General features: G+C 40.2%; 1 protein-coding gene and 1 long non-coding RNA gene across 2 annotated transcripts; both read right to left on the reverse strand.

Moving 5' to 3' along the window:
* Positions 1 to 59: 59 nt before the first annotated feature.
* LOC135499922 (uncharacterized) lies at positions 60 to 16,085 on the reverse strand. Its single transcript, XR_010449368.1, has 2 exons — positions 15,984 to 16,085; positions 60 to 1,096 (listed from the first exon to the last, which is right to left on the reverse strand). It is a non-coding gene; the product is annotated as an uncharacterized LOC135499922 (long non-coding RNA).
* On the reverse strand, positions 9,605 to 10,840 carry LOC135499904 (photoreceptor outer segment membrane glycoprotein 2-like). Its single transcript, XM_064790940.1, has one exon. It carries the CDS (start codon positions 10,838 to 10,840, stop codon positions 9,605 to 9,607), a length of 1,236 nt encoding a protein of 411 aa, XP_064647010.1.
* Positions 16,086 to 26,791: the final 10,706 nt, after the last annotated feature.

Genomic DNA, 26,791 nt, shown 5'->3' on the forward strand with positions numbered 1-26,791 from the left:
AAATAACATTATTTTCTTTGATAGAAAAACATTTGGTGAAGGAATCAATGACGAAGGTCTTTCAAAATTCCATTTTATTTTAGTAAAAATAGATAATCATCTGCAAATGTGTAGTGAGGTTTATGACTTAGCAAAGGGTGTGGATATCGAAAGCGACATCTACATAAAATTGCCAGAGTCAACAAAGGACGTCTCGTTATCTAGAACCTTGGCTGCTTATGATATAAATAGATTGCAATCGAGTCATCGTAACCAGTCAAGACTGGCGGGAGCCGGCGAGGGTGAATGGAAGGATCTTGTAGTTGATGTCAGTGTTAGTTGCGAGAGGATAATCACAAGCTACCAACAAGCAATTCACAGCATGTCGCCATCTGTACTGTATTTCACAAACTTGATTCCAACATTACGGAGGTCCAAGATGCTTAACTCGTGCTTATAGGTTTATTTCTTCGTTTCGTCTTTTTGGTCGCATCTATACATGCCTGTGAAGGTTATTTCTATTTTAGTTCAATTTAGGAGAAGAGGTCCCGTAGAACGACCAGGCGAAATCGTAGAAAGAAGTCCTGAATGACTATTGTGTTCGATGAGGATTTCCCCTTTTCAACCTCAAGATATTTTTTTCTCGTAGTATTGCATCCTTTAAAACTGGAAATGAGATATAGCGAATAGTAAGATCATACGAGGGACAACAATTCCACCCAGAGGCGTTTCCAAAAATGAACTTATAAAGTCCTACTTGTCTAGAACTCAAAATATATGGTCGTTATTGTCGTCGATGCTACGTTTTCCGAACCGGCCGCCAGACCAACCATAATCCATATCCTTTTGTCGTTTTGCTGGAACATGTTGGTCTCCTGCCGCTGCAACGAGGGCTAAAATGTCACCAAAGTCATCAGTGCCTTTTCCTTTCATTGCACTATAGGCTTTTTCGATTTGTTGTGGTGTGATGCTTAAATGTTTCGTTTTGGATGATGACCACTGGGAGGCGCTGTCGTCGTTTTGAGATCGTCTGTGTGGCGCTGCAGATGCGAAGGTGACCACGACTAGGGCCACGACGATCACTATCGCATGATTCATTTTGTCGGTGTTTTCGGATCTGAAACGAGACAAATTTAGAAAGCCTATATTACATGTTTATTCAAGTATTCGATAGGCCGATCTTTCTGCGTCATATTGTTCATGTGGTATGCCATTATAAGGAAACAATGGCAAAGATTTTCAAACTCAAAACCGTGACATCAGCAATGCATTCCTCGACAAGCTGCAATGCTACGAGTTGAAAAAAGGCGACAACGCAAATTGAGCGGTTTATTGCAACTGAGTGCGGTTCATCAAAACGGACTGCAACTTATAGGACCTGGCTGCAACTTGGGGTCGCACACTACACGCTCTATTGCAACTCTAGTAGAAGCAAGAAGTGAGTGAATCGCCAAGTGTGCAGCGGGCATTGAGAGAGGGGGGGGGGGAGGGGGAGGGGGCTATACCCTAGACATGCATTCATTAACCCCACTAATGAACACTTTGGGGCATTGAATCAGGTGCGAATCAGAACCAAGAAACGAGTTATGACACCACTTTGATTTTAAGTTCATATCAACATTTTGACGTGTTGCATTCACTTTTGGTCACCCTGTACCTAACTGGGCGAGTCACGTCGGTTTTTAACGATGTGACAAACTAGTTATTAATTAAAGTGCAGTTAGTCGGAAAAAACTATTCACGAATAACATTACGCCTGTGGCAAGCACTCTGTCGCACCTGTCGCTGTTCCTTTTAGAACAAAACCCGAGCAAGATATCACCATGTCGATAATCTTAACTTAAACGTAAACCATGCCGCCTTCCGGCGATCGCATCTTAAAATAAGTTACACAACTAGCCAATAATCCATTTTTTGATTGCTACTTTTTACATTCCGTTACATACATTATCTCTCTACATTTTAAATATATCTTGTAATTGGTTTCGTCAGAGAACATACACATGTCTTCTTCCGTTAATTAAAATACGTACAAGCAAAAAGAAAAAAAAATACTCGTGTGAAACAAGTCAGGTTGAATTCTGATTAATGTGATGTGTAAAAAAAGAAACGCTCACCGTGAGAGAGTAAAGTCAACGGCGCCAATCGCAAAATTACAACATGGTAGTACATTGTTCAAAGTTGAATAACATTTTGCAAAAATGCAATATTTCCATACGCAGTTTCTGGTGACGAAAACTAAAAAAAGATGGGATCTTGTCTTGTGAAATCCACGTTGGCATAGACCCAGCCATTCATCTACAACGAGGTATTCAGAAAGATATGTATTTTTTTAAAGGAAACTGCAAATGACCAACAGAGTAAGACTGCGTAATTAAGTGAGCAAATTTGGCACTATGCATTAAAGCCTAAATTGTTTAATCAGTGACATGATGCTTCTTAAGTAAGCATGTGGACGGGTGCACCTACACAAATTAATGATGCAGTTGAAGATGATGACTTGATTTGTAATGCAAGTAAGATACAAGGTGCTTGAGCTCTTTCGCTTTTTGTTTGCAAATAGCATTTATGACATGACAATTAAAATTGTATTCTTTGAATTCTTAAGAATAACTTCTAATATTGTGCTGGCAAAGGCAGCTGGCTTGGGATATCTTTGGCACAACTTTCGCTTGGGTCATGCAACCATACAACTTGTCTTCCTTGTCGCGACAGGGTTGGATTCCACAATTTGTTATGAACTGAATGGACTCACAATTAGAGTTGGAGACATTGTTGCATAGTATGACAACGGAAATGGAAACAGTTGACATGTTTCTCATGGCAGAAAGCAAGCAATAACGGAAAGAGATTTTAGGTGTGTGTAATGCAATACGTACTATGAAAAAAGGCGTATTTCTGTGCCATGAATGCGAAACCGCATCGGGCTTGAAATACCCTACTCATCCCGAGAAGAACTTCTAAGGGATACCACTAATAGCCCATTAGGGTGCTGCAAAGTTCTACAAGGAACAAAAGGAAAAGGTCAACCTGGCTTATTCTCACGCGACAATCACAACAGCTTGCTGCGTGTTGACAAATTATTTGATTATTAGGTTATCATGTGGCTTGAACGGTTAAGTGGTCGCGAACATGGATGAGTAAATCATGCACGGAATACGTTCCTTAGTAGATTCCTCGATGCGTGCTTCACTAAGTATCGTCCTTCAAAACCATCTATCCACCAGTGGGCTAAGTGATATCATAGAAATGAACAAGCCTCGCCCGATCGATTTAAGTTAAGCTGGAATGCATGATAGCAGGAACTCACCCATGATATGTTTAAAGGAAATATAGACCATGAGGTTCAGGATGGAACTCAGCGAGAATTACACAACAAGGTAAAATATGCAAATGTCGGGCGGCATGATTTTGACATAATTCTGATAATGTTTCCTTGACATTCGGACAACATTCTTACAAGGTTATTGGTCGGCTCGACATTGTGAATGATGCCAAATGATGGAAATAATGGGTACATATATTTAAACAATGTTTCGAGAAATTGAAAGGAAGGAATGAAATATTTCGTGAAATATCTCGTGTTGCACGTTGTTCTATACAGTTGCCACACACTCTGCCTTGAGGTGTGTCGTGCCGGTGGGGATAAGATCGTGGAATTTAATAACCTCGCTTCGATTTTTTATTTTCAAATGCATACAGATGAGTCTATCAGAGAGGATTTTTTATTAAAAAACATGTTCATAACATATGCAACCTTTCAAGACATCGTGACATAACGTAGCGGACTCTTGTGCAGTTGCTGGAGGAGACTTTGAACCTCACTGTTTTGACTTCTTCGAATTTCAATTGCAAAGTAGCATAATAACCACTCTTCCAATGATCAGGAACCTTGCCTAAATATAGTGTCAGTTGCATTGCGCTTCGGAAATATAAAATCGAGGTCGATTATGATATGAATATGCCACTAATTTGCGCCAACTACTGATTTCGTCATCATGTCAACAATGCAGCCTAATATACTCAATGTAGCTTCTAATGATACACCTGGTCAAAACCTAATCACAACCAAGTAAAGCTAATGAGAGCGTTTTTGCGAGACATGGCGTTTCTTTTCTATCAGTCTCAGGCGAGTAATAATAGGTTTTAGAGAGCATTTCCTGAAGCTGGTCGAAAGCCGGCGGGCGATGCATTTACTGCCCGTTAAGGCGAATGAAAGCAGAGAACGTCTTCTCTCGGGAGCCTCCGCATGCTTTTGCGTCCTCGCACCAAAATCAAATCGGTGCCGCTATCGTAATTGAAGACAGACTCTGACAAAAAGGCAACGATTAAGAGAAAACAAGCCCAAAGCAGGCAGATGGTACTAGTCACGCGGACGTGATCCTTGGTGCGGGTAACTGTGAACCCGGGAACACCGATACGCATCCTTCTTATACTCATGTTGCTTCCCCTCGAAAAAAATGCTTGTGAATTGAGCTTCGTGAGGCCACTGAGTTTGTGACTGAATCAGTTACAACTGCACCAGATCCTGAATCGATTTCTGGCGTGATCCGCCATTTCCAATAAGCTGCACGTGTGGCCAGATGGTTGAGTCTGGTTGTTCAGTCTCATGGAAAATGATCGACTGACCTCGGCTGTTTTGCTTTCAGGTTGTGTGCTTCTCAAGGGTTCAGTCTTTCTGGACATACTGAAGTAGTTAATTCCGAAATGATTCTTGATGTTGGAAGTCTTAGTGCCTTTCTAGATACGGAGATGACCAAGTAAATATTCCTAGTAATTCCAAAATCATCCCGATCACCAACACTTGATAGGTCTGTTTTTTGGCACACTTTTTTACACAAAAAGTAGGACTTTTAGAGGCTATATGATGGCTCAGTGCTTTAGGCATTTCACGAAAAATATCCCAATCATTCTTGTCTGAAAAAAGTTCTGTTTTTAATCATCATCATCATCATCGATTATCATCATCATCATCATCATCATCATCATCATCATCATCATCATCATCATCATCATCATCATCATCATCATCATCATATCGCTTCTGCGATTTTGCCGTTGTGGTTGAGGTTAATGGCATGCTTCATAAATTGTTGCGGCCATAAGCGTGATAGTAAAGAGCCAAATAGAGGGGGGGGGGAGAGATTTATTTAAACGTTATTTCCTGTTTCATAGTAGTTGTTTAATGTAGCAAAGATCCACGCATTACTTGAGGGCTCGTGCTGATGGTGTTATAGTGAAACTTAACTGGGCATGATTTTCAAGTTAGGCCAGAAAAAGGACATTTCCAATGAACCGTAGAGGATGTAACTCGGAAACTACATACAATGTAGCCTGGTTGGTGACTAATTGGCCTACCGGTTTATTGAAACCCAAACCTCCTTCTTGTCCTGTTGTTGAAAGGTGATATACTCGAGAAGGAAGTTACCCAGATATCTAAAGGAAGTTCTCATAATGAGAGTCGCAGGTTCTGAAATGGCATGCTCGTATATACTTACCATGGGTTTTCAATATATTCCGGTTTTTGACATTTTAAACCCTTGTGGAAAGGGGCGCCCTTTAGACATGACGCGGCGGTGTGGATTGCGTATCTCTTAGTCAGAACATCGCCAGCATCAGATTCCAGGAGTCAGGTTATATTGGATCATGCAGCCGCTTAACCCAGGTCAAGCATTCTGCTTAGATTTTTGTAAGATTCTTTGTTAAGATCTTCTTCAGTTTCATGTTCATACTCGACTCAATTTCTGTCCGACTCGTGTTCATCCGACCGTCAGCTCATTATTTGACTGGTGATGTTAATTCATTTGACTCGTTAGCTTTAAATCGTGAGCATTTTCGTGAATGGGTCAATTTAAAATTGATTTAAAATCACAATTTGAATAGATGTTTGGTTTGGTTATTTCTCTGACGTAACGTAATCAATTATGGGCGTTGAATTTGGCTGTGCTGCTGACCAGTTTTGGGAACAGAACACAACCACGCCAGCAAGGTACATGTTCCATGGTCGAAGCGTTGGTTCAAAATTGGTAAGTTCAGCCAGATTCCTCCACAAAATATTTCTCCACAAGTTTTGCGACTATTGTTTGATACTATGTTCAATCTTATCTTATCTTGTAATTTTCATTCCTTTCAGATATCAGACATGTTGCTCAACCACCGCTGCCAAACCGGTTTCACAAGATACGACGTGAAAACCATCAGGGTGAGTTATTTTTCTTAGTCGAAAGAACCATCTCAACACTTACTTGATCGCACATACATGTATTCTATTATGAAACGTTTTATCTCTGCAGCAGTGGCGGATCTAGAAATTTGGGAAAGAAGCGTGGAGGGGGGGGGGGGGGGGGGCGCTGCCCCACCAATGAGAACTTATGATAGAACCGAAGGTGCAATCCTGAAAACGAGGGGGTAGTTGTAAAAATCTTTACTTCTTGGGGAGAGGTGCCCTGAAAATTAATGTCTCTGACAAAAAGGGATGACTGATGCGGGACCCTTAAATCCGTTGCTGCTGTTCTGAATATTTCCACACTCGGCTCAGCTGACCTTTGAAACGAGGACACTGTTAGCCCATACCCTATCTATGGTACTATACGGTTCTGTCAGCAAGGAAATGAGACGATCGGTCATGTCTGCCATGTTTTATGAAGTCACACGCCACATGCTTGGCGCAATGTGTCACGTGCTCACGATACATTCGAAAACACACGAACAAAATTACACGTAGCTCTGGTTGAGAAAAGTGTTTGGTTGGCGACACTTGCAGGCCACATATGGATATGTGACCTTGTTGCGTGTAACTATAACACTCAACACCTATGTTCACACGCATAGGACAAACACCATATTGGGTCGAGGTTCTACTCTCATATTTCCTTTCTAATCTACACCGGGATATAAAACCCTGAGGCACGTTTTATTCAATTAGAAGGTTATCAAGAGTTTAATTGGTGATTCTGCATCTAAATCTTACTTCAATAGCAATGCAATCAAAACTCTGTGAACCTAAGATCATCGCGGCTTGATGAGCTTTGAGACGTGATGCCAACCTAAATATTGATGCTGCATTTCAACAGAAACTTTAGCCGGAGGTAATGGAATTTACCTCTGCATTTACCAGTACACTCTTTCATTCAATGTTTCAAATAACTGCAGTGAACAGAATTGATTGGTTCATTAGTAAGTACATTCCAATAGTGGAAGTGCACGGCTTACTGTAAACCACCAAATATTCACGCTTCTTTTTTCGTGATGATCATGCTTACGATTTTCATTTTGACAGGCTATAAACTTTCCCGCACCAGTTCACGCACGAGCTAAAAATAATGGATGATACGTTTTTCAGCTATCTAAGAGTTTAAACAAAATTGGAAAAACGTCGAACTCTTTCAGAAAAATAGTTTACTAGTGAAACGGGAGAAAAACAAACAAATTGTAAAAGTAAAAGCAAATCCTTTAATAAGTAAAATTCAGACAGCAGCATTGAGAGATGATCACTTTAAGAGATTTTCATTTTAGTAGCACCGTAGTGCCTGAGCAGAAAGTTGCTTTGATATTCCATTAAGGAATTTAAGGGCATGAAACATGCCCGACGGCATTCCCGCACACAGTCGGATTGTTTTGCAAATAGATTACGTTTTTCCTGCAGCAAAATGCACAAGAGAATCAGCTAATCTGTAAGCAATGTAATGTGATTATCCTCGTCGTGTTATAACTATCAAATTCGATTACTTTTAAAATTCTACCCCTTGACCAGCTAAATCTACAGTCACATTGGTTGAGGTTTAACCACCACAGCTGTACAAGTAGGGTGTTGTCTCACTTTTAACCAATACTAAACTTTTCAATGACTATACAACATGTAACAAGCTACCCGCTCACGATGGACAAAATGACGATGACAAGGACGGTCGAAATCACTGTCGCGTCAAAAACAACACTGGGGTGACCATTGGTAACGTATTCGTCATCACTAATTGACCTGTCAGTGTGGAAAGTAGTTAGACAAATATCACTGCTTTACAGACCATCTTGTGGATTCTCATGGTCACGAAACGAGCGAGAGAATTGGCCCCTGGTATGATACATAATTATAACATATCGTGGTAGGCCCTTGATTGTGGGACCTAGTTGTTATGCTAATAGACCACGTGTCAAGAAGGTCGTGGTCACCACTGATATGGCTCTTGACATAGACACTGCGTCTGCAGAGGTACTACTACTAGGCTACCCTCACTTATATAAGTATCTATTGAAACACTTGGCCAATCAAACGCAAGATTTCATTCCTCTTCGCCTGTCCCTAGACTTGGACAGAAGCTCAAGCTGCTCCCTCGAGTTTCAATTCGACTCGTCGGGACCGCGAAATGACAATTTGAAGAAATTCTTGTCACTCTTTTTATATCGAACAAAATAAACAACAAACACGCCAAATCATATTAAGAGTCACTTGGGACTTCAAAGTGTTGACTTCAGCATGTTTAGATAATCAGTACATGCGCTGAAAGCCATTCTTTGAGAAGGCATGGCTGTGAATAAATTCAAGTTCCGCTGGGCAGGCGTGGCTCAAAAAATGTTGTCTTCATATAAGTGCCAACACGACTGTCCAATAAAGCGTGAGCACCGGCTGGGTTAGCGAATATTTTGTGTCTTTGCTATGCAACAGACAGACGGCTCATAGCTGAGAAGCACACCAACCCGTGTCCCGTGTGCTGTATCATGCCGGGTTCGGTTGTTTTAAACAAGGTTTGCCCCGAATGTTGGCGTAACCTGGCGTTAAGTCCAAGGGCTTAACTGAACGCGATAACGCGATGTTAGGTTCACGCTAACGTTTAGTAAAACATTTGTTTTGAACAAACAAGCCCAGGGCTCAATTGAAGATTCCCTGACAAATTCCCCCCAAAAGGGTCATCAGTGCCAGACTGTTCTGTGGCTGACCCTAACCAAAACCCCTCCTCTCATTGATTGAAGAATTAGCCAGGGATTATCAACAATCTAGCCTAATCTAGCCTAATATAACCTAATCCAGCGTTCATCATCCCACTAACAGTGTGTAGAATAAAATACATATTCACACATGTACTGGTGGGAGTCTTGGTCCTGTTGCACGATTGAATTGATGTCTCTTCGTAACTGCTCGAGTCGTTGGAAACTTCTATTACACGTGACGTATTGTTAGGGCTCCATCGACTGTTCAATGCCTGAGCTGAGAAAATTGCGAATAGACAATTCTAGGGACGCGGTTTACGACAATGCCTCAGAAAACTTGTTTTCACGAACAGATTTTACATGAAGATTTTCTTTACATGTATATAACTGTATACTTCAGGGTAGAACTGTAATAAAAAAGTAAACAAGTTAAGTAATTTAACAATCATTTATTGAATTCTTTAAGCACTTGTGGCTTGTGCCTGAGCGGATACTGTATGAACTTTTCGTGGTTATTATATGAAGGTCCTTCTTTGTCCATTGCACCGGATCCTAATATTTCGTTCCATTTCAGTTTTGCTGTTTTTTATGATCGCGTTACTTGCAAGTCGCTATAACTATCTTTGTACGGTACAACATTCCAACATAGTCAATTGTTTCCTTCCGAATTGACGCTAGTTGGTAGCTAACAGACAGAGTTCTACAATGGTGGTGGAGGAGGGGGTGCTGGTACGGGCGGACCAGGCGGTGGAGGTGGCGGTGGCGCGGGAGCAGCTGGTGGCCCAGGTGGCGCTGGCGGTGCGGCTACTGGCCCGGCTGGACCTTTTCCTTTGACTACAGAGTGCCTTCGTTGCACGTTTGCCTCGGTGTAGCTTTTTTCGTCCCCCCAATCGTCGAAAACAGAGCCACGGGACCTCCGTGAACTTGGGCGAATGAACATGTCATCATCGGAGTCGCTTGGCCCGGCGTTCAAAAGTTTTTTTTCTTCACCAGTGTCCTCTTCTGGTGGCCATTTCCCGAATGATCCGAAGAGCCATCCAGGGGCGTCCCCACTCGCCTCTCCGAATTCGAAAGCCTGGGTTATGGATGTTTGCAGAAAGCGCATGCAGATTATCAGCAATATTTGCACACAAAATATGCCAATAAAAATTGCACCGCAGTTCACAAGCAGAGTCCGAAAGTAGTCGGATAAGGCCTCTTGACATCCCTTCATGAACAGAGTAAGAGACCCCTTTACTTTGAAGTCGTAGTTATAGTGGGCGTCGTTGTGGTGCACGTGATGATGTATACACGGACGATCCGATGATGGGTTACAGCAACTGAACGGAGCATCGTCGTTGTAGTATTCACCCTGCACCATTTTTGATCGGATGATTTCGGACGAATTACTGAGGTATTTGTCGTGAATCCAGGAAACCTTGAACCAATCGTCATACGATTTCATCCCACAGCAAGAGTACCCCATCTGCAAACCGTCCACTTGTTGTTTCAGCTCGTCTTCGTATTTGTATTTTCTCATTGCCTCACCGATTCCGATTCCAAATGAACTATGGATGTGAGCTATTTGAGCAAATGTCAGCAGAGACGAGGCGAAGACACATACGGAAAGGAAAATTGCAACGGCGATGTATGGGAGAAGCATACCTTTGACTTTTGTTCGTTGTTTTAAATCTTGACACCAGTTCGAACAGGCGATTCCGAAAACTGCGACGAGAAAGGACAGCAAACCAATTGCGACGAGTACCCATGGTAGGATGTCATTGTTGTAATCACCAATAAGGTTAAGCTTCTCTTCGATTGAAAGTTTGATGTAAGCTCCGCATCCCATCATTGCGCAAGCCAGCAGAACAGCGATCCCGTTCAAAACCGTGATGGCGGTCATCAGGTTCAGGCGACCCTTTTCCGAAATGTTGAGCTCAAGACATGGCCCCGGCATGACGATGACTTACTTTGATGTACGAGTGCTACAAAATGTATCTACTCTGTCCCACTATGTTTACTTTTCATCTCAAGCGTTGTTATCTTGGGTTTTTAAGATCGAAATCATGAAGTACGGCGAAATGAAATCATCATCCATCTTGTTCGCTACATGCACTGGTCGCAAAGCGTCACACTGTTGAAAGACGTCGTCGCGTCATTGATGACGTCAGTGCTTCGTCGACGACGTTCAGACGTCATTATTTTGGAATTGGCTATGACGTCAGTCGATTTGGTATTACGTCCTTGGTGACATTGCTCGCAAAACGCGTAAAAACAGAACGCCCTCGAAAAATTGCAATTTCAACTGACACAATTATATTTAGGTAATACTGGCGCCTGACTTGAGTCACAGATCAAAGACCTACAATACCGTAATGTCATTGATTTTGATCAGCATCACGTACGTTGTTAGTCAAGAATTGAATCAACTCACCGGCATGTCAAACAGAGTTTATTCTCATCCGGGTTTAATATCCGTTGTCTCTTATAATCCTAAACAGACGCATGGGGTTTGAATGAGGAGAGTAAGAATCAGTCACACGGTTTTCACAAGCGCTGCTTTCTGGGTGGTATTGATTTGTTTTCAATCCTTATTTTCATTTATTTTCCAATAAGATCTTGTTAATATGACGTAGTTTCCGCGTTTTGTGAGAAATTTAAAGCTGAATTAAAATGCTTTCAAATACGGCGGCTGAATGTAAATCTTAGACGGTGCATAAATAATTAATGGTGTCCACCAATTCCGGTCTATTTTAAAAGTAATAATCTCTGTTATCTTTCCAGTACATTAGCTCTCATATCACACTAGCATTTACGCTGATGTGACGTTCTCTTTTGTAATAAAATATTTCGGTAATATGATATTTATTTACAAGCAGGTTTTCACATACTATGTTAATATTATTGGACATAATAGATCTGCTGCCATTTATTGCCATATTGGCGCAAATCCTCACAACTTCATTTTCGCTTTTGGCGACTGTGCGTATAAAACTAAAAGTCCGGCAGTACACTTGGTAGTCTACAGGATTGTCATTACAGATCATAGGTATTAGATTACAATGGGTTCGGTATAAAATTTAAAAAAGCTTTCTGATACATTTCCGCCATGCAGTCACAATTCTATTAAAATATATATTTGAGAAATCCCACAAGACATGTCATGCTTATTGCATATGTCTTAAATAGCCGATATTTAACTTTGAAATGACAATAACCGAACATATGGATATAACACTAAGTTAGTCGTAAACTCAAACATTACTGTTGCCATGGGGGAGACCAGAACCAGCATACCATAGAACCCAATATTAAAGTATCTGTGAGCATTAATCTCGGCGAACACAGATATTCCTGTGTAAACAAGGAACTCTGTAAGGCCCATCATACTTCACTCGCATATCACTTCTATTCTTCTCTTCGCATGCAGTCACGGCCGTTACAAAAATGATCACTCTGATATCAAGGTGGTACTTCATTTAGCAGTGCATGAAATATCGAAAGTAGAAATTCTGATAGGAGACCATAATGTTGTGATTCAAAGATTACGGATGACATTTTAACATATTCTAGTTGTATCTGCGTAACAATTAGTTTGATCAATCACCAACAACACCCAATTAAATATGTGGAGCCTCGTGGCTACCACGGAAAGGGGTCCGGGTTCGATCCCGGGGAGAACCCAAGATTGTATTTCTGGATGAACCGGCATGGCTTTCAAGGAAATAATTTTTTTGGCTCTTCACAACACGTACAACGTATGCCATATATTCGAGAGTCTGCCGGATGAGACTATAGGCCCTTGTACATGAGTGTCTATGCCAGGGCAAGATCGCACATAGGTGGACAGTAGCCTGTAGTTGACTCCATACCTCCGGCAAAAAAACAAATTAGGTTACGACGCTCGCAATACTATGATGATTTGTTAGGCTGCAGAGGTGGCGAAAAGTATAAGTGTGTCTTGGACAAAAACTCATGACTTTTATGACATCACAAATACCAGAAACTACATGTTTTCATTTCAGCATAATGTGGCAAAAATTGGCCAAATCAGTGATTAACATTATGGGTGTTATTCGAAATCAAAAGTTCATGTTCTTTTTTGTGTCACCTAGTACGTTACAAATTACTAACTCCATGTACTGTTTTTTTACCAAGAAGCCGATATCAAGTATCTGACCATAATAAGAGTTTTTACCTCGAAGCTGATAAGGGTGCGAAGGCAGGTGTAGGGTCTGTCGTTCCTTTTTTTCTCACTTGCCACGTAGTTCATTGGGGGAATCTTTGGCAACTACTTGGTGGCTGAAGGCTATCTCAGAAGTTCATGTCCACCGCCTAGCGAAAGCAACTGGACCGATTTCTAGGATGATCACATTTGAGTTACCAGTATACCGTGGTTACGAAATAACTTATATTTTATGTATCCGTGCGCCTTGACGTAGTGCATTGAACTTTGAGATATCCATACCATGCGTTTAAAAAAAAAAAACTTTTGGGAAAATGCTCGGGGTATTTCTTCTTTTTGATGTATGGCTGATTTCAGTTTGAAATAAACAATCGTGAGAAATTCAAGATTGTGACTATATCAAGAGTAACATTATGCGTTTTTGAGCACGTACTTACAAAGCTAGTATTTAAGAAAATATATATTTATGTTTCTTTACAATATGAAAAAGGGTTTCTGGAAACGGACAGACTAAGGTCAGAGTGAACTCTTTCATGAATTGATAATTGTGTAAACCTGATGATTTTGCACATTATGCGAATGATATCGATTCAAAACAATCGCTTGTTGGAAACACCGAAATAAAGTTATTGTTCTCAGATCCGCCAAAATAAAGATCCTGAACATTTCGTGAATCTCAAAGATATGCTTTGAAAGTATTTAGACATACAGTACAGTAAGCCAAGACAATTGCGGTTTAAAGGACTGTTCTCAGTCAGATCGCAGGAGACACTTCTTGCAGTCGAATACAAAGTGTATGATGTTTCGATGTGACAAGCACTGACAGCTGCCACCCGTAGTTAGAACTGAGGGTTGTCAGATTGGCGCAATATAAACAACCGCTCCAGCACATCTGAGGTCTGGGTGCAAAATGAACAGGAATCGAACCTGGGACATGTGTATACCTGTGTGATGGAGAGAGTGAATCCCCTACGAAAGCGTAGATTTCATAGGGTGTTCTGTTTTCGCCTACCGCTTCTACACAAATCACTAAGTTAATCTTTCAATGATCCAATGATGAACAAAATTTGAGTTCATGATCTTACGATAAGTGTCTAGATAACTTCAAATACGACCTGATACCCCCATGAAAGCTGTCTCGAGGGGAACGACGTTGTCGAGAATTAACTCTCCGATAAGACAGTTGAAGAAGAATGGGAATTTAGTCCTAGGCGCGCGGGCTTTCGTTACAGACAATTGTGACCCGTTCTAGCAAAACCAGTCGCATGTGGCACATAAGATGAGCCTAGATGACACCAGGAGATAATAGAAGAAATTGATGACGTCAGATTTCACAAAAGGCAGACAATAGTGAAATGAACAAACAGTCTGTCTCAACCTGCCTAGCTCAGAGCGACATGCGACTGGTTTTGCTGGAATGGATCACAATTAATAGTCAATGTATTTTCGAAAATTCACTATCTGTTTTACAAGGCTTATGCTGTTGATTGTTCTCGAGATAAAGCGCACCGCCAAGTAGACGAATCAACATAGAGGTTACCCTCCATTGACGAGACTTCCACTCCACCCCCTCGGTCTTCAACTTCAAGACGGTCATAATTAGTGACAACTCTATTCCAACTGAACTGACGAAAGTTTTTTTCAATTGATAAACTACGTACACCTGCACAATGATATTTCAAATTCCGGATCGGACCTGTGCATAGGCGGAAATAAATAAATTCGGTTTCAGAGTTTTTGAGATGGCCGTCTCATGCACGCACATGTCCAATTTAGAAAACATTATTGCGAAGATGCAGGCGGAATATCGATGTAAAAACGTCCGTCAGTTAGATTAAATCAAGTATATAACTCGGTAACTGTAGAAGTATCGATGTAAAAACGTCCGTCAGTTAGATTAAATCAAGTATATAACTCCGTAACTGTATTTCAAATTCGGAGATGAAGTCGGAAGGGTGCGCATTTTCTTCCATGACGCATTACCTGCCGTCGTATTATACATTGTATTTACGTGGCGATAACGATCTGATCTGCTTGGGAATACTTACAATACGTGAGAAAAGTTTCAAATTAAAAAAACGCAACTTTGAAATTGTATCTCATGAAATAATAGCTATCCGATAGAAGCATTTTCATTTTGATACAATGCTTGTTCGTAATTCGAAGATCAACTATTCAGAACAGAAGTTAGAACTTTTCAAGAATACCAATGAAGTCTAAACAAAAAGAGCGAAATTAAATGTTAACGGATACAAATAAACACATTTAAACATTGAAAAGCTGTCTGAAATTCTTCAGATCAATGATGGACCATGCGGTGGAACACCGATTTGTATCAGCCGTTGATGATAAACAGTGCTGTAAGTGGTTTTAGTAATGATCAATAATAGTGTATTAAATAAATTGATTATTGGAAATTTTAGATTTTGGAGAACGAGATCACTCCAACCATTCTTGAATTTCAAGACCTCTTTTAATGAAATGTCTTCTTTTTTATACACGATTATTGCTAATGAATACAATATGAAATGGTTGCTCGGGTCGAAAAATCCTGTTAGGACTCTTATGATATTTTTGATGAAAGTCGTATACAGGTTGTACACAATGAACATGCACGTTCTCCTATTACAACAGTCGTGTTGGCAAGGGCTGAACTAAAGAATCTTAGAAAGAATGAACATGATCATGTAGACGAAAGTTGATATTAAGATCGTAGTTATGAATCTTATCATAACTTTACCTGGATTTTCCACCGCGGTGTACACAAAAAAGACACGCAGGAAAAGTTTTACATACAACTATCGAAGGTATTTTCTTTTTAACACTCAGGACTGCAGTACACAAGTTTCGTTTTATGTGCAAAAAGAGAATCAAGAACTAGAGAGAGAAGCATTTGATAATACACGACACATACCTTTTTACGACTGTTTCTCCAAAGAACAATGTAGGTATCCGACCACGAGGAAAGGAATTCAAAATCTGATCGCAGCCTTATAACTTCCAAATTTGGTCTAGAGCAGCGCACATGGGCGGTGGCAATGACGTCATGAATACTATTTCTAAACCCGTAGCGGAACGTACCGGTAGTTTGATTCCTTAGTAACGCGGCGTTTTGCTCTTAATTGTCAGCTGTGATTAACGTTGAAGTTGTTATGAAGTATCGTCGAGATTTATGCGTGTTGATATCTCATCCGTGCCATTGTTTGTACATTGTCATGTTCCATATCCTCGTGTGTGTAACGCCATTGCCCTCAACAATATCAGGCGAAAGTAAGTTGCAAAACAGGATAGTTGAAGTTACTCGGCAGTGTCGTTGTTACTCCACCCGTACATGTACTGAATACTCGTAGATAATAAGGCCTGGAAGTAACTTTTTGAAAAAACGATCCTCGCCCTTTCCCTCAGTCACAACCTCAGCACCAAACTTTATATTTACTTTGATTATTATCATTATTATTGCAAGGTGTGATATTGGCATGGTACACCACTCCTTATCCTTACTATCCAAAATAGTTAGTAGGCCTTAGTTTTAGTTCTTTTTCCAACTGCAACAGCTGCGTCGCTTAATCCCTGTTTTCGTGGACCAGAGGCTATATAGTGTCCGGAGATACTGGTTTCAAAGATTTGATAAAGAAGTGAACAGGTTTAAGGATTGCGATATCAAGAAAACTTAAAAGACTCCGGGCGTTGGCAATGCTAATCTTTCGAAATACGTTTTTCTCTGTTTACTCTGATAAACCGTCTTAGATAATTTTGTTTTGATGCAACATATTGTGTTTTTCATTGCACAGGGAGACAGATTTACGACACGAATCACTGATAAATCTAAAATATGTCATAAAAAGCGGACCTGAGCCAAGACGGTGAGTACATTCCAATATTGTTTCAATCTCCATTATATTGCAAGCTGCGTGCTTATACTCATCACGACTACACCACATACATAGAAATAATGGTTTCTGAGATTTAGTTTTTCAGCCAACGCTCATAAACACTTCGTACAGATTTTTAAGGAATATATATAATACTTTTCATTGATATCTCTTTCGTGGTTTTTGATTTCCCTGGAAGACTTCTTGGGAGACTCCATTTCGTTGGCTGAAAAACTAACAAATGAAAATCCCTTTTCAAAAGCTCAAAAAGCTCAAAAAGCTATAGGGCCCGTGTAGCTTTTTGTATACATACATTTACGTGATTTAGAAAAAAATCAATCCTTTGATTTTCATCAAACTTTGTGGAAGTGTAGTCCTATATCTTTTCAATGTCATAAGTGAAAAATTTGAAAAAGTTCCAATGATTCTAATGATCAGCTTAGGACCATGGTCGCGGTGTAACTATATGGATTCAGAAAAGTAGGTAACGTAATTCCGGTGTTGCACAGACACTGCCAGGTACTGGTGTCGAAAGATGCTTGCAAGTAAACAAACGTCAAAAAGGCTAAACCGTACTTGTATCGGCGGCTAATGGATACCAGATCAAACCCCGGATGTCCGATAACAAGCCGCCAATTCGTATCCTTCCCTGTTTAATTACCCATGCTTTAAATCACGATTGTGCACCACTCATTTCCTTCGCTGTGGCTGGCTCTATTTCCTAATTTCTTGCTCAGGTGATGAATGAGTCCACGAAATTGAAGAATGTCGTGTTACATTCTGTAGGTTCACGATCAGGTAGTGGGCATGTGGTGTTGCAGAGGATGTGGTCGGACAGTGTGGTGACACTGACCAAATGGAACATTATATGCCATGAAGAAAAACAGTGCGAAGAGTCGAAGATATATGGAAATGCGCAAATGTTCGGTGAGAACGTTGGCTCTGGGCGTACGAAGCCGAATGGGAGTATGTCACACGCAATCATAACCGGGTGTTTGACATTTCAAAAAAAGACCACTCACAGCATTTCAAGTGATTAGCACATATCCTTTGACAATACCAACAGCTTTATGCGAGTAGATAACATGGTGCATGGCTGGACATCGGATTTCGGTCCTTGCGGAAATCATATTGGAAAATATTGCGATGTGGGAGAAAAGGCAAAACGAGCTGCAGAACAAGCATTGAACTTTCAGAACATGCTACTAAACTTACACAAAGCCTGCAGCTGATGTACTTGACGAATTTCCTCAGGTTGCCAGGGTGGTTGCTTTTATAGCCGGGTGCCGGGTAAAATATTCGGCTGATAACACGGGCTGTACAAAGTTCCCGAAAAGAGTTGAAAAAAAAACCCTTCCAGAATCACTTTTATTTCGTGAAGGGTGGCACTGAAATTGCCTCACAGGTGCCAGTGAAATTGCCTCTCAGGTGCCAGTGAAATTGCCTCTGAGGTTATCTTCTTTCAACATTCTGTGAAGGAAGGCAACAGGAACCTGCTCAATATGTACGGCTGCGGTCCAGTCATGGACAGTGGTCAGTTTAATCATTAGCGACAGCCCAGACGCTAGTAACTTAAAGGCCATATATCAAGGTTTGAAAACATGCTTGATACTCATGAAATATGTTGAGGGTTAAAAAAACAAGATCCCAGACATTAAAAAAATTCTAATAATAAAGTCATTATTTAGTTATTTCAATTTTCAATTTTAAACTATTTGAATTTCCCACCACACACAACTTTAGATTAGTTCCACATGTGGCCGCTAGGGATTTTCTGATGACGTAGATCAGGTCAGTCAGAACAAAGCAATATGGCTTCCGCATACAGTTCAGAGAGTTAGAGCAGTGAATTTGAGGATGTTTTGGTCGATACAGAAGGATATTTAAACGTTGAGCCGTACATGTTCGAGCCATTAATATCACTAGATCATAATGAGAGTGATCATTCGGACGAAAGTGATTAGAATTTGTGGTTAATCAATTTGCATGGCAGACCTGCCGATATAGCAAAGAAGACATTGATAGACGGTTGCAGATGCATAACATGTATGATTTTTGAACAGACTAATGTTGCACAATATTGTTCCGCCTCGTCTGTGTTGTACCGCCAGTTATGTCATGACGCTGAACTACTATTGAAAAGTGACGGTATTATGCACAATCATCTTGACGTGACGATATAATGCCGTGCAACGTTAGATAGGCCTAGATGTCAGATGACAATAATCTGTCATTGACAGTGGCTGTCACTGACACTGACCTGTGTCGCTGTCACCTTGCTTTGGCTGGAACACAAGAAGACACTATGCGGTATCACAGGCCCCAATAGGGCCTACACATTATGTATAACAACCGACCTCAGCAGCCTCGGGCATTAAATGCAATTGACATGGTTGGAACAGCTGTTTTTAACAAGTGGCATTTAATATTCAGTTGGATGCAGATATCCGGCTTCATGTGATAATCCGTATCGATAAAGTGATCACTGCAAAGTTTGGCCGAAGGCCCAGGCTTCCAACACTCCAAACGTTTGCACTTCCGAATCCACAGCTTCCTCCTCTCTCGTTCAACTGGCTTTGGAAATTCATGAAAATGGGTCCCATCCGTCATTCGATTGTTCTTTGTGCTATCCTTGACACAATTCGGAGCCACACAATACACCATAGTGAATGAAACACATTACTTCCAGGTGTGCATAATTAATTAAGGCCCTCCTGCTTTTATGATTGCGATTGCATGACATGTACAGATAACCTGATCTACATCACAACTTTTGCTGAACCCGCCGCCTGGCTCTAACAAGCCAGTTGCTAGCCTGATTAGGTAATCAAGTTGTCAAACACATAATTGGCTATATCTTCAAAATGGATGGAGCTAATTGCATTTGGTTTTCTGTATTGTATAAAGTGTTAGGTACACTTTTGAAATCGTCTTACAGCAGAAAATGGCAAAAAACCTTGATATATGACCTTTAAAGTGCATCCCCTGATATGAAATGCTAATCAAACACCTGGTGGTTCCACAGAATACTGGTTTACTTTTGAAACATGTAAACAAAGAGAAATATTCTGAAACCCAACACAATACAGGTATATTCATGGCTATATCTGTTTTCGCTAGGCCAAAATATCCGAGAAAGAATTTACACATTCATAACATGATCGTTATACCCATGTTATCGATACAAGAAGCCCGAGGAATTAAGGAACATTCAGGCCACGAAGTCGAAGGCTAAGAGATAGTCAACATTTTATGATCGTGTGTCGGCTTTCTTGCATTGTAATTTTGATAATTATAGGCAGCGCGTTTGAATACAACGTCTAAATCATAGTAAAATGACTTCAATTAGAATTTTTTTCTTCAGTGACCTGAGATGAAACGTTACGTAATCCGGCCTACACGCAAGCTTTCATGATGGCAATTCAACGCTTATACATTCTGATACACAGTGATTTATAGCACGGTTTTATCTCATGTATATCACGATTTAATTATGATTGCCGTTTTCCTCGACATGTAGCTCTTCGACATTTTTATCCTTTAATCTGAGTTCCGGTAATTCAATCGTCTTCCTCGCGCAGTACCGGAACTCTATTTTCGGATGACGTCGCTCCATCCCATCTTCACTTGGTTGCCACAGCCTCCGAATGGCAGATACCTTCTAGTGATATACGACCTTCAATGAACAAATTGATGAGGAACTTGAAACATGGTTGGAATAGTCCGATAAAACCTTTTCAGTTGGAATTATTTACTTAAAACGACACATATTTTTGCAATTTTCCCCCGGAAGTGAGTACGAATCTATGAGAAACGCAATGATATGCGCAATGATTTTACAACGTGGAAGCTTATATTGGCATGGAGAGTATGACTGAATAATTATGTTTGTTTGGAGAATGTAATTCAATCTCAAGCACATATTATTATAGTTTAATTAATAATGACACTACATGCTCTGAATAGGATTGTCTGAGATTTGAGCGACGGTGCACCAAACAGGCATTTTAACACCTGACAAAGCGTTATTCGATTACGATGTATTGAAATAGAGTACATTTTTGAGGTATTCGCGTTTAATTTTCAAGGTAAGTGAAATTTCCCCAAACAAACCAATTCAAAGCTCCAATTCAAAGCAACGCGTAAAATTTCCTAATTTTCTGATTCTTAATCAAGATCTTATTCAGATTTGTATACGTGTTCAATTTATCTTTACACGATTCTTGTAAGATTAAAAGTCTTGACTAAGAATATCACTAACAATTTTGTAAATATTGTGCTTCTATGATATGACGAAACGTAAGAATGATATCAAGATTTTCGACCTTAGGGGTCACGTGGATGTTGCTTTGTGAATGTTTGTGAACCCAACCCTGGGCGATGCCACATCAAACCAGTAGCCAACCTGCCATACTGGCCACTCCACTGTTCTTAGCCAATAGTACAACACATGTTTCACAATTGGCTGGCATGCCTTCAACGGACTGAGTGAGATTATCTCTGTCACGACAGGGGTAGAATGACTTGATCAACTACCCGAGAAACTCATGTGCCCATTGAAAGTTTCCGTGACATTTTCGTAATCGCTGGACAGTAACACCGGTAAGAAGCGTCACCATCTTTTCGGCAATGACGTTGCATATCATGGTAATTGCCTTAAAGTTACGAGAATTAGGGCGTGCACCTGGATAGGCCAATGCTGCGCGTATTTCAGGCCATACGAAATTAGATCGTTTAAAAATTTAACGAAGTGGCCTTCGTCCTAATGCAAAACTACTTGGCGCAGTTTAAAATGATGTTGGAATTTCTACTTCCTGTTTCTTCGATAACCTTCAAGTTGGAAATACATATTTTTTATATACAGTCACACAAACATGGCCCTTTTTTCTGATAGCTTTCTTTCCGGAACCGTGCAAAAGCATTGATCGATAACATTTTATTAAGTTATCTCGCTTCTTTATGGTCAGTCGCTCTTGTTGGCGGGCATCTTGTAATGGTCTGTCAAGACATTTGCAAAAAATGAGGCATCTTCAGAATCTTCCAAGAATCTTGACCTGTTTTTTTACAGCCTGGTTTAACGGATCGTGATATTGATGACGTGCAAACATGGCAGGTCTGAGGCAAAATAGCTTACAATGTAGATGCAGGGTGCAACTTTTTCATTCTCAACATTAACAGAATTGTGTGAGTTAAAACTACCCCTTGACTCCAAGGTGATACTCAGATGCTATCCTATTCTATTCCACCTGGTTCGATGAACGTGTACGAAAGAACACCTTTTTGAACCTGATGTGCTATGATCCGATTAAGTTACTTTATGGTTTACGTCAACTATTACAAAAATGAGTGCTGTATCGTGTCAGGCCATGTAATTTTTGTTTAAAGAAAGGTTTAATCTTTGAAATGAAATTTAAAGGAAAGCCCTCGGGGAGAGTTGAGCTACCATGGCGTTGCGCTCAAAACCAACCAAGGAAAATATCACTTGGCCAGTTTTGTTAATTTCTTTCTTAAAAAGGCTTTTCGCATTTTTTTTCAAAGCATTGACATTTCGGTAGACAATCCTGTCCAACAACATCAACTATCAACGAGTAGATGATATCCATCGCCAGTGCCACTGTTACACATAACATCTCCCTATGTGATGTTGTGCCGTTGTGCCTCCTGTTGCGATGGTAAGCGTATGATACATATATAAACGTAAGGAGTAGATGCCAGTACAATTCAGTGTCAATGTCTCAACAAATTGATCTCCAATTAGTGTCATTTTGCCGTTTTTATCAAGCAAGTGGTTCAATAGTCATGCATTGGTTTACAGCGTTTACCAGTTTATTGTACATCTAAACTCGCTACGACTTCACTGCGCATTGCTCGTAATTAATTACTCCTGATTAAAGCAATAACTCCAGTTAATGTTCTAATTACTGCATGTAACTATCAAAATAATCTCGCAGATGATTTAATCTATCCGCTACTAATCATATTATTTCGGAAAGAAATCAAAATAATGTGTAAGTTGTGTGTTTTGATATCCACAAGGAGCGGCGATCACAATATCTTTAAGCTCATCATTACGTAATTATTCTGAAGACGTTTTGCCTGATAATTCGTTCGGAATTGAATCAATATAGACTGATAATTAGCTCAATATAGTGGAGGCCATGCGCTGACAACGATTTGTGGTCCCGGCAGCCCTCAGAATATCAGAGATAACAGTATCACGATATACCTTCAAGAAATGGTGGGCGTGGTGGTGGGTGCTCAGCAACATGGTTCTTTTTTGAGAAAATCTACCTTCAGAGTCAGTAATGACAACGTTGATGAGGGGACATTTCAATCAATTAGTTCTGAAAGCCAGTTACACATATCACCGAAAGCAATTAGTCCAGGGAGTCTAAAGCACTGTAATATTAAACGGAGTGAACGACTAAATTGTTTATCAGAACATTTAATCAATTTAAAGATCCCATTGCAAACGAGAAGCTTCAGGGGTGGTCCTTTGTTTGAAAAAGTTCGTAACAGAAATGGTGTATTGTTGCCAAGCCAACGAGAAGGGGATATCGTGTCAGATCAAGCGAATTCAGGATACATTACTAATAAAATCGGGGAAATGGCATATAGCAAGACTTAATAAGACTAAAAATACAGAAATACTAAAAACTTGTCTTTTTTCAAAAGGTAGGCCTAAATTCCCCTAGTATTTTTTGTTGATCCAATGTAACAGTATGATTATTGCAAGCAATGTGAAACCACGTTACCTTTGAAGTCCTGAAGGTAAAGAGACACAGATAATTTCATCTACTTACGAAATTTACTATTTTCATTGCCGTGCCAGGGCGCGACGTTGGCTAGAACATTATTAAATACCATTTCCTTTTAAGCTTGATAAGCACTACCAAATAAATTGATCTATCAATATAAAAAATAAACTATATGTGACAAAGATCAAGCAACAACCAACCAGAGGAGCGACAACCATTGCATGAGAGCATATTTATTTTTATTTATCAAAGTTTAGAACCAAACTAGACATGGTACTGTAATTTGCATGTTTTATTCAAATTGCTGTACATGTAGGCTTACTTGTAACAATTTCAATATCATTGATATTTAGGTGGAACATTCAGTGCAAGGTAAAGTCTGTAAGTAACACGAAAAAGAACTGTGCGACACAAATCAATCATGTTATTAAAAAAACACAGGTAGGAATATCAACAGGGAGCCAGGAGTAGGAAATTAACTAGGCCGGGTCTATTTGGCAAGCCGCTCGCCGAACAGGCATCTTTTTTGTCCTGTTTGGAGAGCCGCTTGCCAAACAGCAATAAAAAGCCACCCTGTTCGGCCAGCCGGGCTTGCCAAACAGGTAAGAAATCGACCATGTTTGGCGAGCTGGAAGACTTTACTTTAATATTAATGAGTTCGGCTCTCCATTCAGGACAAGAAAAAGTCGCTGTTTGGTAAGCCGGGCTTGCCAAGTAGTCACTTCCAATTAAACTATTAAGCATGAAAATCGCAGTTGGTAGCCAGTAATCGTGAAGGTACTTTTTACATGCACTTCTCCTTTTGAAGGCTTTGGCGTATAGAAGTGAGGTCCTTCTGAAGAAAAAAAGGAAGAAAAATTATCTTGCCTACGGCCCTTTATGTCGAAATGCTTTGATACGGCTGGTGACATTTACTTTACACCATAAGAATAGGCTTAAGGTTTTGTTGTAAAACAGCTGCGGTTGAAACAAGGAGATGATACAAGTCGGGCCTAGATGAACATAAGGCAGCATAGTTGAGGCGAAGTAGATCATTTCTCATCACAGAACTTGGCGCCATCTACTAAGCCAATTAATTTTCGAAAATCTTGATCAAGCATATCATTAAGAAAGTATACCACTAACCTAGTAGAACTCGAATGATAGAGGACAACAAGAATAAATTCATGACGTCATAATTTAGTACATGTATTGGCTATCATAGTCTCTATCAATCCTGAAGTATTTGAGGCTTCTAAAATTCAACAGTACTTGTATTTCTCAAATGAAGGAGAGTTGGGTTTGGCGGCCTATTGCGCTATAAGTGTCGATTCGCTAAGCCTCGTGTGCATGTGATGTCAGCAACTGCTGATGATCTTCATCAAACTGTTTTGAATAAGGGTCATCAAACCATTTTAAATAAGGCGAGTAGGATCCTGAAACAAATCAAACACTTTCACTACAAAACCATTAAAGATCGTAAGTCTTTACTTGAAAATACCAAATTAGAGTTATTTGCTTTGCATCTATTGAACTCACTAATATGTAAAAGAACATGAGCCTTGAACATGTCTCATGTTTTTATGAACACCCTGTATTTTCCGGAACCAACGTCCGGAGATAATTTTAGACGTACTGACGCATAATCTCGGAAGTGATAAATCACGAGATTTTGCATAATGTCTTAAATCTTGGCAGTTTAGCAGTTTGGATGATGAGATCTATCAATGTATTTTTTCCTTTGAATTCTATGTATCGTCAATTCTCTTTCGGCACACACGGATTAACTTAAAAATTAAAGGCTTGCAAGTTAAAAAAGATGAGAACACAAAGTTAAAAATGGGCCAAATTTTAGCCATTTCTGGCCTATCAATATGATAATGAATATCCACAACCCACTAATAGACTAGCCTGTCACACCGTAGTTATAGTAACCTCAGCAACGAACTAGAAATATTGCAGACGCATTTGGAATGTGGGGAAAAGTTGTTTTGCGAGTGTCCACGCTTTATACAAACCTGTTACCTGCTCGCTAAAACACGGCCGGCCGCATCATGATTTATCAGCCGCATTGTCACTTGGTCAACTAAAATTAATCTGGTGTCGCCAGTTTTCATCCAAACTTGGGTCGCGGTCTTACAACCAAATACCCAAAAGATGGAGTTATTGTAAACCACGCACTGGTGGTCTAAAATCCAAGTGGCTATAGCTATACTAGTAACAAGTTTTCATCGGCATGTTCAACCCACGATATGACAATTGCCAATAAGTAAACCGATATGTGTGAAAAGTACTTTCCGTTAGTATATTTATGTCTGTGATTTTTTTTTGAAACGGTATGTTCTATAGTTTTGAGTAATGGTCTCTAGTGTCAGTAGTACTTATGTCTATGATAACATGTGTATATCATGTTGACCTTTTGAAAGCATACTTGGAGTCCGATATACTGAGAATATTCCAAATAAACTGTTGATGTCGTCGTTCATCAGTCAACATGTTCATCCTTGGCAGCGACCCCGTCGCGTTGTTCTACCGTCTGCCTGACCTGTGACGTCACCAATCAGGGAAGCGGGAAATGGAGAACCTAATGAGGTTACGAACTGGCATGCGTGTCTTGAATGCACGATTCAGTGTTTCACTCCGTGGTGAACATCGTGAACCGCCTAATTGCCATTCGCGAGAATTCCCCTCTCCGCCTTCGTCACGTGCGTGCGAGTTTCTCATTCAAATGTACGGCAGCGTTGAAATAATTAGCCTGGTGGGTTTCGTGCAATCAAAATGGCGTGTTGAATGAAAGGGTGGACTGTTGTTACTCTTCACAATGCGAATGCAAGAGCCTGCTTATTGCCCTACCAGTGAGTGCAATTATTGGCCAGCACTTTGAGAGACCACGATTTCATTTATCGATATCTGAATTAGCTCACTTGAGAAAAACAAACTGGATGATAGTCGGAGGTGTAGTTGTTTTTAAAAAGTCCGGTGCGACGCCCGTTAGCACTGACCTAAGTATACTGGTCTTACGATGCGCGATCAGACCGCAGAGGAAACTTCCCAACGGACCTGAAAAACAAATAAGTCACATCTATTATGATTGACATTTCTAGATATTACCA

Source organism: Lineus longissimus, chromosome 15 (assembly GCF_910592395.1).
Source record: "Lineus longissimus chromosome 15, tnLinLong1.2, whole genome shotgun sequence".
NCBI classification, from domain to species: domain Eukaryota; kingdom Metazoa; phylum Nemertea; class Pilidiophora; order Heteronemertea; family Lineidae; genus Lineus; species Lineus longissimus.